Source organism: Ursus arctos, unplaced genomic scaffold (genome assembly GCF_023065955.2).
Source record: "Ursus arctos isolate Adak ecotype North America unplaced genomic scaffold, UrsArc2.0 scaffold_3, whole genome shotgun sequence".
Classification (NCBI taxonomy): Eukaryota; Metazoa; Chordata; class Mammalia; order Carnivora; family Ursidae; genus Ursus; species Ursus arctos.
Window position 1 is genome coordinate 18,116,508 of NW_026622985.1, and position 15,757 is coordinate 18,132,264.

At 38.4% G+C, this 15,757-nt stretch overlaps 1 protein-coding gene across 13 annotated transcripts in view; it reads left to right on the forward strand.

Annotated features, from left to right (window-relative positions):
- The window catches only part of SRPK2 (SRSF protein kinase 2), a 225,120-nt gene that overhangs the window by 174,661 nt on the left and 34,702 nt on the right, over nt 1–15,757 (forward strand). For all 13 annotated transcript variants that reach the window (XM_057304080.1, XM_057304081.1, XM_057304082.1 and 10 more), the window contains 4 exons: nt 10,574–10,682; nt 11,377–11,464; nt 11,659–11,746; nt 14,466–14,572. In XM_057304080.1, the coding sequence (XP_057160063.1) occupies nt 10,574–10,682; nt 11,377–11,464; nt 11,659–11,746; nt 14,466–14,572 (392 nt within the window). The remainder of the gene's footprint in view (nt 1–10,573; nt 10,683–11,376; nt 11,465–11,658; nt 11,747–14,465; nt 14,573–15,757) is intronic.

Here is a 15,757-nt window from a genome sequence, read left to right on the forward strand (position 1 = left end):
GCTAAAATCAACAACCAAGAAACGTGTTGAAGATGCAGAGAATAAAGGAACCCTCTTGCACCGTTGGTGGGAATGCAAGCCGGAGCAGCCACTGTGGAAAACCGTCTATAGTTTCCCCCAAAAGTTAAAAATAGTACTACCCTACAGTCCAGTAATTGGACTACTGCGTATTTACCCAAAGAATTCTAAAACATTAATTCAAATGGATACATGCACCCTGTGTTTACTACAGTTTTACTTACCATAGACAAAATATGGAAGTAGGCCACATGTTCATCATTAGATAAATTTACAAAGAAAATGTGTGTACACACACATACACAATGGAATATTAGCCATAAAAAAGAAAGGAAATCTTGCCATTTGCACCCATGGGGATAGAGCTAGAGAGTATAATACAAAGCAGAATAAGTCAGCCAGAGAAAGACAAATATCATACGATTTCACTTACATGTGGAATTAAGACACAAATGGGCGAAGGAAAAAGAGACAAACCAAGAAAGAGACTTTTTAAAAAAAATATTTATTTATTAGAGGGAGAGTGTGAGTGGGAAGAGGGGCAGAAGAAGAGGGAGAGAGGATCTCAAGCAGACTCTGCGCTGAGCGGAGTCCGACAGGGGGCTTGATCCCACCGCCCTGAGATCACGACTCAAGCTGAAACCAAGCATTGGATGCCCAACCGACTGAGCCACCCAGGTGCCCCCAGAGTCTTAACTATAGAGACCAAACTGATGGTTACCAGAATGGGGGGGGGTTAAATAGGTGATGGGGATTAAAGAGCACACTTACCATGATGAGCACTGAGTAACGTATGAAATTGTCAAATCACTGTACTGTGCACCTGAAGCTAATATAACTGTATGTTAACTATACTGGGATTAAAAATCAAAAAACGATAAGTTTCTTTTGGACGTTTGACAGCTCTAGATCATTATATCTGGGGTATCACAAACCTTTTACTAATTGGGCTCTGTTAGTGAATTAGATTACACTTTTGGCCTGTTTTACCGTCTTAAATAGCTATAGACAATACCCTGAACCCTAGTCTGCTGACTCAGTAATCCGTCACTAGTCACAGTGGATTTGGAGAATGGCAGAACAACAGTGAACACTTCTGTGGCACTGAGTACGTGCCCAGGACAGTTCTGAGTGGATGACTGTAGGGCGAATACCCAGAGAAATAGAGTAGTTTGCTCAGCGTTACATAGCTAGTAAATGCCAGTGCGATTCAGATCGGCTTCCTTTTTAAAGCACAAATCTGAATAAGTTAATTCATAGTTAGGCAATAGTTTACAATTATTTGTTGGACTTTATATTAACATTTTGTATGTTCAAGGTCTCTGAATCTGTGGATTCTACTTATATCTCTGTGGCTCTACTGCAGAAATTGTTTCTGCGTTTTATCATATATTCTCAAGTAATTTTTGTTGTTATTTCTTTGGGTCATAGATAAATACTCTTTTGGAGCACTTTCCTTTGCTCTGAGTTTCCCTGTAGAGCTCTCTCCCATTCGTTAGTGTTGCAGAGAATATTTGGTATAATAACAGATTAATTTATAGTCAAGAGGGTTTTTTTTTTAATTTTTTAAAAGATTTTACTTATTTGAGAGAGAGAAATAGTGACAGAGATAGCGAAAGAGAGCATGAGCAGGGGAGGAGAGGGAGAAGCAGGCTCCCCACTGAGCAAGGAGGCCGATGCGGGACTCGATCCCAGGACCCTGAGATCATGACCTGAGCCGAAGGCAGACGCTTAACCGACTGAGCCACCCAAGCACCCTTCAAGAAGGTTTCTTTTTTTTTTTTTAAAGATTTTATTTATTTATTCGACAGAGATAGAGACAGACAGCGAGAGAGGGAACACAAGCAGGGGGAGTGGGAGAGAAAGAAGCAGGCTCATAGCAGAGGAGCCTGATGTGGGGCTTGATCCCATAACACTGGGATCACGCCCTGAGCCGAAGGCAGACGCTTAACCGCTGTGCCACCCAGGCGCCCCTCAAGAAGGTTTTTTAAAAAAAGATTTTATCTATCTATCTATCTATCTATCTATCTATCTATCTATCTATCTGAGAGAGCGCGCGCGCGCATGCACGTGCAAGCAAGCAGGAGGCAGAGCGGTGGGGAGAGGGAAAGAATCCCAAGCTGACTCTGTTCTGAGCAGTAGGCTGACTCGGAGCTCGATCTCATGACCCTGAGATCACGACCTGAGCCAGAACCAAGAGTGGGGCCCTTAACTGACTGAGCCCCCTAGCGCCCCTATATTGAAGAGTTTTTAAATAACAATGATTTCTCTGCTTACCTGCTTTGGAATCTCCCTCAGTCTGAAGGGAGTTTGTTAGTTGTGTCAGAGGCTTTCTTATTGCCGCCTTTTGTTTTGTTTTGTTTCGATGGCTACTAGGGCTATTTTTTAATACCCTTATTTGTGCTGCCTTTGAATGTGTAGTGTTATTGATGTTTCTCCTGGGGTACATGTGATTTATTTTTTGTTTTTAATTTAAATTCAATTAATTAACAGTGTATTATTTGTTTCAGGGGTACAGGTCTGTGATTCATCAGTCTTATATAATATCCAGTGCTCATCACAACACATGCCCTCCTCCATGTCCACCACCCAGTTACCCCATCACCCCACCCCCTTTGCCTCTGGCAACCCTCAGTTTGTTTCCTAAGATTAAGAGTCTCTTATGGTTTATCTCCCTCTTTGGTTTCATCTTGTTTCACTTTTTCCTCTCTTTCCCTAAGATGCCCTGCCTTGTTTTTTAAATTCCACTTATTAGTGAGATCATATGATAATTGTCTTTCTCTGATGGGTTCATAATACCCATCCACGTCATTGCAAATGGCAAGATTTCTTTTTTTTTGATGGCTGTGTAATACTGCATTGCATATATATACCACATCTTCTTTGTCCATTCATTTGTTGGTGAACATTGGGCTCCTTCCATAGTTTGGCTATTGTGGATGTTGCTGCTATAAACATTGGGGTGCAGGTGCCCCTTCGAATCACTACATTTGTATCTTTGGGGTAAATACCCAGTAGTGCAATTGCTGGGCCGTAGGGTAACTCTGTTTTCAACTTTTTGGGGAACCTCCATACCATTTTCCAGAGTGGCTGCACCAGCTTGCACTCCCACCAGTGTAGGAGAGCTCCCCTTTCCCCGCATCCTCGCCAACATCTGTTGTTTCCTGACTTATTTTAACCATCCTGACAGGTGTGAGGTGGTATCTCATTGTGGTTTTGATTTGTATTTCCCTGATGCCAATTGATGTTGAGCACTTTTTCATGTGTCTGTTGGCCATTTGGGTGTCTTCTTTGCGGAAATGTCTGTTTGTGTCTTCTGCCCATTTCTTGATTGGATTATTTGTTCTTTGGATGTTGAGTTTGATAAGTTCTTTATAGATTTTGGATACTAGCCCTTTATCTGATATGTCATTTTTGCAAATATCTTCTCCCATTCTGTTGGTTGTCTTTTGGTTTTGTTAACTGTTTCCTTGTCTGTGTAAAAGCTTTTTATCTGATGAAGTCCCAATAGTTCATTTTTGCCTTTGTTTCCCTTGCCTTTGGAGAGGCATCTAGCAAGAAGTTGCTGTGGCCGAGGTCGAAGAGGTTGCTGCCTGTGTTCTCCTCTAGGATTTTGATGGATTCCTGTCTCACATTTAGGTCTTTCATCCGTTTTGAGTCTATTTTTGTGTGTGGTGTAAGGAAATGGTCCAGTTTCATTCTTCTGCGTGTTTGTGTCCAGTTTTCCCAACACCATTTGCTGAAGAGACTTTTTTCCATTGGATAGTTTTTCCTGCTTTGCTGAAGATTAGTTGACCATAGAGTTGAGGGTCCATTTCTGGCTTTTCTACTCTGTTCCATTGATCTATGCATCTGTTTTTGTGCCAGAACCACACTGTCTTGATGATTAGAGCTTTGTACTAGAGCTTGAAGTCCGGAATTGTGACGCCTCCAGCTTTGGTTTTCTTTTTCAGCATCCGTTTAGCTATTTGGGGTCTTTTCTGGTTCCATACAAAGTTTAGGATTATTGATGGTATTTTGATAGGGATTGCATTGAATTTGTAGGTTGCTCTAGGCAACATAGACATTTTGACAGTATTTGTTCTTCCAGTCCATGAGCATGGAACGTTTTTCCATTTCTTTTTGTCTTCCTCAGTTTCTTTCATGAGTATTCTGTAGTTTTCTGAGTACAGAGCCTTTGCTTCTTTGGTTAGGTGTATTCCTAGGTATCATATGGTTTTGGGTGGGGTACATGTGATTTAAATTATACTTTAAATTAATGAAGAAAATAGTATTTTCTTAGATTTCAGTATTCTTATTTGATGTTGCCTGTAAGCCATAATGTCACAACTGAGAGATGTGGCTACGAAATTTTAGGAAGCTTATGTGGGATAAAATTTTAAAGCAATACTTTATTTTCATATTTAGTTCATAACCAAAATTATGGTTGCTAAATACTTGTAAAATCTTGTTCATAAAAGCCGATTACAATAGATTCTTATGAGTCATTGACAAACCATTTCTAACTCAGGCATATTATCGATACCTTATACTGAGAAAATAGATACCATTTAAAATGGCAGTTTTTATTTTATTTCAGAGTTTTTTCTCTCTGTTTATTCACAGTGCCATGCACTTAATTCATATTAGAATCCCAGATGGAAAGAAAGGGGTACATATTTTAGCTGATGGGTGAATAGTCAGACATGGTATTGCAGACAGAGCACAGTGTTTAGAGTCTGGCACATCTGGATTCTAATTCTGACCCTACTGCTTCCTTCCCAGGTGGCAGCTGACTGATGGTAGAGCCTCACTAGCCACTCACTGACACACACACACACACACACACACACACACACACACACACACGTTCAGTAGGAAAGATAGTAAGTATCATCATAAACACAAGGAATCTAGAATGAGCCTTTAGTAGGCTTTTTTATTTTGCTTTCCCTCTTATCTATTTCTCAGAGGTCGTTTTAGAAAAAGTAGGGTCCCACCTGTGTACTATCTGGTCACGTCACTGAACCTCCTCTGTGGGCCAGTGGTTGAAGCTGGTCTTTACCTACTCTGGGCTTGCCTCTAGACAGCCCCTCTCCCCAGCACACATTTGGGATGCGTAAGAGACTGGTTAAAAATGACATGCTTTTTATTATGGAAATTATCAAACATACAGAAGTGTTGAAGGAATAGTATAGGGAATTCCTGCATTTCCTTTATGGAGGAGAGTGTTACCATTTTAGCATTGTTGAAGAGTTGCTGACATTTTCTCTTACTTGCTTTATTGTATACATTTATCATTTTTTTCTTTTGCTGAATTACTGGAAAGGAAGTTACAAAAATCATGACATTTTACTCCAAAAAATCTTCAGACTTATCTAAGAATAAGCATTCTCATTATATAGCCATAATGTCATTGTTATAACTAAGAAAATTAATAATTCTGTAATATCATCTAAAATCCATATCTTATTTAAGTTTACCTAATTGTTTCAAGAAATGTCTTTTACGCCTATTTTTTTTTCTTCCTCTCAAGTCTGGGTCGTAATCAGATTTACCCATTACATTATGTGTTTTTTGATCCTTTTAATCTTGGAATGAGTCCCTTCTTCTTTCAGTTCCCCAGCAACTTCAAGTCTGATGCTGTCTCGTAGGTTTTTCACAGATGCTCTTCTGTTCCTGCTTTGTTCAGAATTTTGATCAGCAATGCATGTTGAATATTAGGAGATTTTTTTTTCCTGTTTAGTGAGCTAATCCTATGGTTCCTAAGTTTTCATTTCTAGAATAAAAGCCACTTGGTCATAGAGTATTATCCTTTTTTATGTTTAATTAGATTTGATGAAATTCTGTTTGGAATTTTTGTATCTACTTCATGGGGAAATTGGTCTGTAGCTTTCTTTTAATGTCTTTGCCAGGCTTTGGAATCAAAGTAATGCTGGCTTCGTAGAATGAGATTGGGAGTATTTCCTCCATTTCAGTTTTCAGGAAGTATGTAGAATTGTTAGTATTTTTCCTGTAAATGTTTGAGATTATTCACCAATTCATTTTTTATGGGAAGGTTTTTAACTACAAATTGATTTTTTTTTTTTTAGAAACTGGTATAGAGTTATTTAGGTATGTATAGTGTGTATGTATGTGTTGTGTTTTTCATGGTATTTGTCCATTTCGTCTATGTTTTCATATTTATAGGTATAAAATTGTAATATTCTCTATTATCCTTTAATAGCTATAAAATATGTAGTGATATCACCTCACTCATGTTGGTAACTTGTGTTTTCTTTCTGTTTTCTCTGGTCAGTTTATTATTTTCATTTTCTCAAAGAACCAGCTTTTGGTCTTACTGATTTCTCTCTATTTTTATGCTTATTTCACTGATTACAGCTCTTAACGTTTATTCTCTTCTTTCTTTTGCTTACTTGAAGTTACCTTTGTTCTTTTTCTGTTTTTGTAAGCTGGAAACTGAGCTTATTGATTTGAGATCTTTTTTCTGATACAGGCATTTTGTGCTCTAAATTTTCCTCTTAAGGTTTAATTTTAGCAACATTTCTCAGATTCTGATGTTAGGTCTTCATTTTCACTTAGTGTAAAATTCTTTGTAATTTCCTTTTCATTTCTTCTTTATCCCATGGGTTATTTTGAAGTGTGTTCGTTTCCCAACTTTGTGGTATTTTGTTACTCATTTTTAACTGAATTCTATTGTGGTCTGAGAACATGCTTTATATTTCTTGAATCTTTTAATATCTGTTGAAACTTGTTTTATGCCCAGTATATGGTTTATGTTGGTACATGTTCCGTGTACTTGGAAATAATATTTGCTGTTGATTAGAGTGTTCTATAAATGTCAATTATATCAAGTTGCTTGGTGGTGTATTCACATCTTCCATATCCTTAACTGCTTTTCTGTCAGCTTGTTCTATTTATCTGTGCTCCCAGGTGTGTCTGTATTATAGTTCTGTGAATAAATTGCTTTTTGCCACGCCTTCCTTTTTTAAGACTGTGTGTGTTGGAGGTGGTTCTCATGTTTTTCTTTAGACCTTCAGTAGCCTTCACTGGTTGTGGAGAGAAACCTCCCCAGCAGAAGACTGAGAAACTAGTGTTGATACAAAAAAATGAATACTTAATAGTATCTTTATTAGCAAATAAAGACTTTGCTGAAAATCTTTACAGTTTTGTATGATAGAGTTCTGAATTTTTGATTGCCTCAAATTGATCCTATTTTTGGCTCCGCAAGGAGAAGAGTTATCTTTATCTTTGGCCAACAATTCTAGAATAGCTAAGAAAGGTGGTTTTGGAATTGTCTTCTTTGGAGCCTTGATAGTTTGAGTAGAGCTTTAGTTACAGTTTCTTTAGTGTGCTGGAGGGGCAGGAGTTGCCGAAGATACCATTGAGTGAGCTCAAGTACTTAACAATCAGGTTTTAGTCTCTAGTATTTGTAATCCAAACTAATATTTATTTTTTAATGATCAAAGGTAAACTCCTAAGTGATAAGTGCATGGTTTTTATATTAAGTAATACAAATAGTGAAGTGCAAATGTGTCAGCTAAACTCCTAAGTCATGGTAGTTCTCAAGTGCTTGAACCTTTCTGGTACTCTGCCTGATGCCATGAGCAGGGTCTGTGGGGAGCACTGTTGATAAATTCCTGTGCTGCCTGTTGGTAAAGGAGCAAAAGGAGATGCCCTTATCTGGTCTGTGACTGTTCTCAAGAGTCCTTGCGTGCTAGACAGTGTTGTAAGCCATGGAGTGTCTGTTGCTAGTGGTCACTGTGGTGCACACTGTGAGCTGATCTCAGGGAATTGGAGAATTAATTGGCACGGTTACTGGAGTGTCCATTTTCTCTAATTCTGTGGGTGTTGGGCAGGTTGGTGCGGTCTGCTATGGGAAGTCGTTGTTCGACCTTCTGGCAGCATGAATATCATTTACCCTTTTATGGGAAGAGGTTGAAAAGTAGTCAGAAGAGACTTGTTTTCTATGGAGATCTGGGAATTAGGGTAGGAGAATATATGGAGTATAGGTTTGAAATTATGTCATATTTTCAAAATAAAAGGATAACTGTTCAGTACTTCTAATTGTTTTTATATTTGTATTAAAAATTTCTTCTCTGCCCCCTCTTGTTTTAGTTGGCCTGCCTTTAGGTATAGTATTATTATTATTATTATTATTATTATTATTATTATTTTATTATTTTTTTTTTTTAGTCCTCTGCTAGGTACATCTTAGCTCATCTGTGGCCTCCTGAGGTAACTGGACTAAACTAGTAATTTCTTTTGTTCAACTTTCCAAGTCCTATTGAGAAAAGGAGTGGCCGTGCTTACGCTGTGATTATATTGGAAACAGCGCTTTTCTGTTTTTGCTCACATACGCACTCTGGCTGTTGGAGAATCCGTAATGATACAGATTTTTAAATTTAAAAACTTTAAAGTTGGGAATACTATGCAATTAAGTAGTAAATGGCTTTTAATTAAGCTATCGAGTGTTCCCCCAATATTAAGATCAGGAAATAGTCCCGCAGTTGTTAAAAACAAAATACATTTCTTCCTGGTGGACAGGGCAGGGACTTTGGAGTCAGACCCAGTTTCCAGCCCTGAACCTATTACTTACTGTCTCTGAGACTTGTGCCCACTTCAGCAGTGTAGATAGAAATCACACCATCTGCTTTGTGGGGTGGTCGTCAGAAGTGACATAGACACCAGTATTTCCTAAATACTTTGTATTGTGAAATGTGACTTGTTTTTTTTGTTTGTTTTTGAAGGAATCATTTCATGAGCAAATATGTCTGGGATTTGCAGCATGCTCTCTTTTCTTTAAGGTCCCACTGTGTGTTAAGAAATCGCTTTGCTTTTTGAACTTCCCATTTCCCAAACGGACTTCTCCTCCCTTCTTCTCCCCACCCCCACCGTGGAACACCTGCAGCATATTATAGTTTACTTTCCTTTCGTGGAATATGGTTTTGAAAATAAAGGGCCTAGCACAGTGTCCTTGTACTTGGAAAATTATAGGTTTTTTCCTCCTCCTTTCCAGTGTTAATTTTAATAGTTCAAAAACTGTATTGTAAACTCAGAGCCCACTTCAGTTTTAGTTTAGTTTAACCTTCTAAGTAAGCAATAAGCAATTTTTTTCTTCCACTTTTATTGCGATGTATTTAATAATACAGCACTGTATAAGCTTAAGGTGTATAGCATAATGACTTGACATATGTGTGTATTGTGATTACTACAGTGAGTTTAGTCACCACCTATCCATCCATTTAGTAATTTGCTATATTCTTAATTTATTATCTTTTAGTTCATATCTTTTATCCAGAATATTGTTAAAGACTTTGATATTAAAATCTGAGAAATGCTGATGTGGTGGTAGTAGAGTAAGAGTCTAAGAAACTCAGTATCTGGTCAAATTCCTGCTTCACTAATTCAGTTGAGTAACAGTTTAAATATTCATAAATATTCGTAGTATTTCCTGAGGTCTATTCCTAGCCCTCTGAAAGATACTGGGATGGGTTAAAAGATGTGGCTTGGATGCTTATGCACCTGCTCTGAGCCTCTGAGCACGAGGTGGGAATGAACTATCCATGTCTTTCTTGAGTGATTTGTAAGAATTCTGTAGTTTTAAAAAATGAGAGATAACATTGCAATAAAAAAGCAGATGTTAAAAGAATAAAAAAGTAGGAAAGCATTATATTTGTTTTAGTAAAAAATTAAGATACATAAAAAAGAATAAAAGTAATTTTATACTCAGATATGCTTGTTGCTAACATCTTATCCCCCTAGGTTTTTCCTTGTGTATTTCACAAAAATGGTATCATATTCTACATGCTATTTTGTAGCCTGCTTATTTTATTTACAAACCCAGAGGAAAGGTCTTTTTATGCCAGACATCTATAAAAGCACCCTTACCTTTCCCAAGTATCTGCCTCAAGATGGTGTCCTCTCTCTCTCCAGCCTGTTTCTCAGCAGGGGTGTGAGGTTGGAGGAAGTGTGGGGAGAGGAGCAAGGTCTGTTGGAGGGTGAACTGTTGTACATTATATGATTCCTTGTTGCTTATGTGTAAACTATTGGTATATGCAGAATTAGGTAGAGCACACATCCTTTACTTTGTGAGTTATGTTCTACTGACCTAAAACGTTTTGCATTGAATTTATTGCTTAAAAGGGAAGACGACAATGTATGGAAAGGTCAAGAGCTGGTGTGTGCATATTACGTACACCTTGGCTTGTTATGGGGTACTGGGCGGTTTGTTGTCTTTCTGAGTTAAATCAGAATGGACAGAAAGCCTAATAGAAAGGCAGAGGACATTTTTCTCTTGATGAAAGATATTTTTGAGAAAAATATTATATTATTAAACATACTTTGATTTTATTATTTAGAGCTTTCTTAAATGGTATCAAGAACTGACTAAAGGGGGCACCTGGTGGGCTCACTCTGTAGCGCATGTGACTCTTGATCTTGGGGTCTTGAGTTCAAGCCCCACATTGGGTATAGAGATTACTTAAAAATAAATAAAATCTTTAAAAAGAACTGACACAAAGGATGAGATTTTACTATTTCTCTGAAATTAAAAAAAATTTTTTTTTAATAAAAGGTGGCTACCATCCAGTGAAAATTGGAGACCTCTTCAATGGCCGCTACCATGTTATTAGAAAGCTAGGATGGGGACACTTCTCAACTGTCTGGCTGTGCTGGGATATGCAGTAAGTGTTCTTTCTCATTTGTCCATTTGATTTCTGGTCTAGTGCAACCTTTGTCATGAAGTATGGCAGAGGAGCACACCTACTTCTGTTGTAGCATGTATAGTACTTAGCACGGGCCTGCCTCCCCCAGCTAGACATCCCCCCCCCCGCCCAGTTTGAATTTCACTTGTCTATTATCTTAATATATTAACTCTCTTCTGCTTTTATATCTGAAGCTTATTCATTGAAATAGCATTATATCAGATATATTCTTCTAGTAATTCATCTATATGAGAAAAATATTCACATGTAAAAAGATAATGTATAGGCCTTTAAAATCAGTGATTTCTGACTTTTTTTTTTTTTTTTTTTAAGTCACGACCCCATAGTATGAAACTGCACTGCTACCCGGGACACATACATATATGGGGTGTGTGTGTATGTACTCAAACATAAGTGTTACAAAATAAGAATTACTCTTAATCTGTGTGATGAACTCTTAACATTTTTCCAGTCCACCTTATTATTATTAGGCAAAAACAAACACAGAGCAAAAAAGAGATTGTTTTGGTCCATTAACCTATTGCTTAATTGTGGCCACACAGTTTGAAAAGTACTATTTTAAAGAAAAGGTTATTAGAAGTTTCTATTTATTGACTAGTTTTTATTATAATGATCGCTTCTGATAATATTTAAAATATGCATTTTTTTAAAGGGGGAAAAGATTTGTGGCAATGAAAGTTGTCAAAAGTGCCCAGCATTATACAGAGACAGCCTTGGATGAAATAAAATTGCTCAAATGTGTAAGTACTGTGAAAATGTGAATAATGCAAGAAAAATTAATGACTTAAAATTTTACAGAGGAATTTTTAGTTCAAATACTCAATCTTTTATTTTTAAAAACATCACTTTTACTAAAATGTTTTTGGTTGGTTATAATGGAAATGACTTTCAGTCCTAAATGGTTCTGTTCTTGAATTCATTTTTCTTTCCATAGGTTCGAGAAAGCGATCCCACTGACCCAAATAAAGACATGGTAGTACAGTTAATCGATGACTTCAAGATTTCAGGCATGAATGGAATACGTATCCTTATTGATAGTTCTTTTGCTTCCTAATGGCTTTTTACTTTTAAAATATGGAAATATTTCAAGCTTATTTAAACTTCTGTTTGCTGTGCTGTATCAGTGTCCATATAAAGCCTCTAGTATCATTGCAGATTATTATAAAATGGTGTGCCAAAAAATTCCCCAGTTCCTGCCGGTCCGTTTCAATGTCTTGGGTCATCTCTCTGAGGTCATAAAGCATCTTAAGCATCCTTCTTGTGCAGGCACCGGGCTCTTTACAGACAATCTTTCTACCTTCAAGCTAGGGAATGCCTTACATAGGTGTAAGGAGAGAGCAGAGTAAGATTAGTCACAGTCATCTTTACAGATTACAAGGAGCAAAAGGTCAGTTGTGTCAAGAGCCAGGGTCTTCTCCTTCTTATCATGTTTGGAAGAGATCCTTCATTTTGGTATTTGACCTGCTCAAGCTCCAGAAGCCTGAGGACAAAGCCTTCTCCCAGTTCAGATCCCAGAATGGCACCCTGTTTCTGCATCTCCCAAGCCTTAATCTGTGGGGAGGCACTTCCTTCACACCCTGTATGTCTGAAGGAGGTTCTGTATTTCCTCTAGAGATCGGACTAGAAGCTACTAGTAAGTACCAATGCCTGCCTGCTTATGTCACCTTGCCCTTTGCCTCAAGATTATTTCTGCTAGTTGCTGAGTGCATTTCCTCCCCCTTTTTTTAAAATGGTTTTTTTTTCTTTTTTTTTTGATCGAGATTGAGAGTGAGGGGGCAGAGAGAGAATCTCAAGCACAGAGCCCGATGCAGGGCTCAGTCTCAGGACCCTGAGATCACGACCTCAGCCAAAATCAGGAGTCAGATGCTCAACCGAGTCACTCAGGTGTCGTGCCCCCCCCCCCCCCCATAGACAGAAAGAGCTGGTCCTCTGCCCGGTCTCCTGGTGAGCCTGTTTGTTTATGGGCAGGCAGGGCGGACCCTCTTCTTGGATCAGTTCTGTAAGGCAGTTTGTTGGGCTAGCTGACAGGGTTTTTTTGGAGAAACTACCTGATTTATAGGTAAATGGAGTGTTTTGGGTATATATTCCAGTGGCTGTTTTTACCACTAAATAAAATGCTAGGAAACCATTATAGTCCAGGTTGTCAGTGCTTTGAGAAGACTTAGGTCATAATTTAGAAATCTTGGCCTTTGACTCTGTGTCTCTTACTAACTTTAATCCTTAGTGTGCCTTTTTTAAATGATGAAATAGTAAACTTCTGGCTTTAGATTATCTATGCGTAGTACTCCAATATTGTAGAAATTTTTTTTAATTTTCATTAAAAATATTTAAAGCAACAGTTATTGTGATCATGTGATTGGTAGATCCAGATATTATAGAAAATATTAAATCAACTAACCTGCTTTAGTAGCCTATCTGTAGGCTTCCAGGGATGAAGGGTATATTCTCAAGAGGTTTCAGAGCCATTTTAAATCTTCCTGTATGAATAACATGAATATATTTGTATATATATTTGTATGATGGACTTTGGTGGGTCATAGTCCTGGATAGTGGGTGGTGGACTAGAATTTCTATTAAAAAGAAAAAAAAAACAACCAAAGAACACCCAGATTCCTGAAATTTCATTATTAAAAGTGGTTCTTAGGTGCCATGTCTTATATTGTGATCCTATGTTATTGAAAACTTCCTGTAGTATTAAAGTTGATCTGGTTCTGCCCTGAAAGATACTGTTGAAGGAAAAGATTAAAAATCTTCACTGTGGGGGCGCCTGGGTAGCACAGCGGTTAAGCGTCTGCCTTCGGCTCAGGGCGTGATCCTGGCGTTATGGGATCGAGCCCCACATCAGGCTCCTCCGCTATGAGCCTGCTTCTTTCTCTCCCACTCCCCCTGCTTGTGTTCCCTCTCTCGCTGGCTGTCTCTATCTCTGTCAAATAAATAAATAAAATCTTAAAAAAAATCTTCACTGTGTTTTTGTAAATTTCTATTTTATAAAGTGTTTTATGGATTGGAAATTTAGACAGGCAGGGAAGACACTTAAGACAGGGCTTTTTGGGTCCCCCCCCCCCATCAGTTTTTATAAGGTTTCAGCTTTGCTCACTTTTCATTATGGCTGATTATCAGAGAGGGGAGTGTTGAAATGAGCGAGTGTGGGGAGGTGTGGGGTTGCATCATGGCCCGGCCACCTGGGGACTGTGTGACGCCAGAGAGCTCTTGCAGCTTCTGGTTCACTGTGGTTGCTTCCGTGTGGAGGTAGGCACATTGTTTGATGAGCATACATTGAGTAACATGTAGGATACATAAGTACTTAATAAATACTAGATCTATTTATTTTGGTGAGAAACAGCACGTGACCACTTCTGGTATTATTGATAGTAGTGACGTTGCATTTTAAACATTTTAAAGTGTTTTCTTTGTTTTTTTTTGTGTGTTTTGTTTTTTTGTTTTAAGAGAGGGAGAGATTGCACATGTGCACAAGCAGGGGAAGGGGCAGAAGGGGAGGGAGAGGAAGAATCCCAAGCAGTTTCCGTACTGAGCGCTGAGGAGCTGGGCTCAGTCTCACAACCCTGAGATCATGACCTGAACCGAAACCAAGAGTCAGACACTTAACAGACTGCGCTACCCAGGCGCCCCATGATGTTGCATTTTAAAAGAAAAAATTGCCAAGTGCCGCAATGATGCTGCTTTGAGTAATTGCATCACTCCAGGAAATGTATCTGCAAATGATCCTTAACCATGTACCAGACGTCTGCATGGTCTTCGAAGTACTTGGCCACCATCTCCTCAAGTGGATCATCAAGTCCAATTACCAAGGCCTCCCAGTACGTTGTGTGAAGAGTATCATTCGACAGGTGAGGATGTGAGGGCAGCCCCCGCCCCCCCCAGTGCGTAAGTGGCTAGCCTTTCAATGGAAATTCCTGGTCTTAAATACACACACACACACACACACACACACACGTGCGTATAAATATAATCCCTGTTTTGCAAATATATGCGTGTATATTACAGTGCATAACATTTTGGACTTGTTATGTCAGCTTTATAATTATTTAATCATATGCCATTCTGTCTTGTAAAGAGGGCAATATGTAAATGTCAGGCATGTATTTCTTTTGGTGTATTGACCTTTTCTTAAGGTAAGTGATATGGCATACCGAGAAATTGTTTTATCTAATATCATTACTGTGAAATGTCCCACTTAGTTACTTAGAAAATAATTCAGAAGAAATAGATAATTTGTGTTTGTTTACTATTTCTACGTATCTTTGGATGGAGGCTAAATGAAAGATAATATAAGGAATGTTAAAGTTATATAGGGAATATAGTATTAGTTTTGTCTTCTGTTCAGCTGCCTTGACAAAAGACAACCTTTAACTGAGGCCTGTTTCAGCGATGATTTTATGGAAGAGGAACGGAGGTGTGGAGAGTTTAAGTAACTTGCCTCCGGTCAGGAGGTGACTTAAAAAAGTAGTAAGCTGTGGGCCAGTCCTTCGTACCCAGAGCATCTGGCTCCGGAGCTCTTACCGTTAGCATTTTGCCAAGCAGCGTGGAATACCTTCAGAACTATACCTGCCCTACTGTCCAATAACGTTAAATCACTGTTTTCCTATGAAGCTGTTTAAGGTTTTCTGCCATCTGGTATCAGCCCGTATTTCCCCTTGCAAACCCCGTTTCAGCTTTTATCTCCTGGCAGGTAAATGTTTTCCCATTAATTAATATTTTTAAATAGATAATGCAGGTAAGTGTTCTAAAATGTTAGGTCCTTCAGGTATCCAGCTTCTCTCCCAGAGTCAGCCAGGTTGCCAGCCTCTTAGGAATGTTCACAGATGCCCAAAATTTTACAAATGCATGCAGAGTTTTTAATCATAATTTTTTACTAGTTTCATTTTGTAGGTATTTTAGAGAAAGTACTCACTTGGCCATTTTTTAGCTGCACATCTTTGATCATTTCTTTTGTCTTCTGCTGCGAAAAATACTGCCCTTTCTTTTCTACCCATGTTTTGAAAGACTCATCCAAAATCCAGTTTCCGTGACAA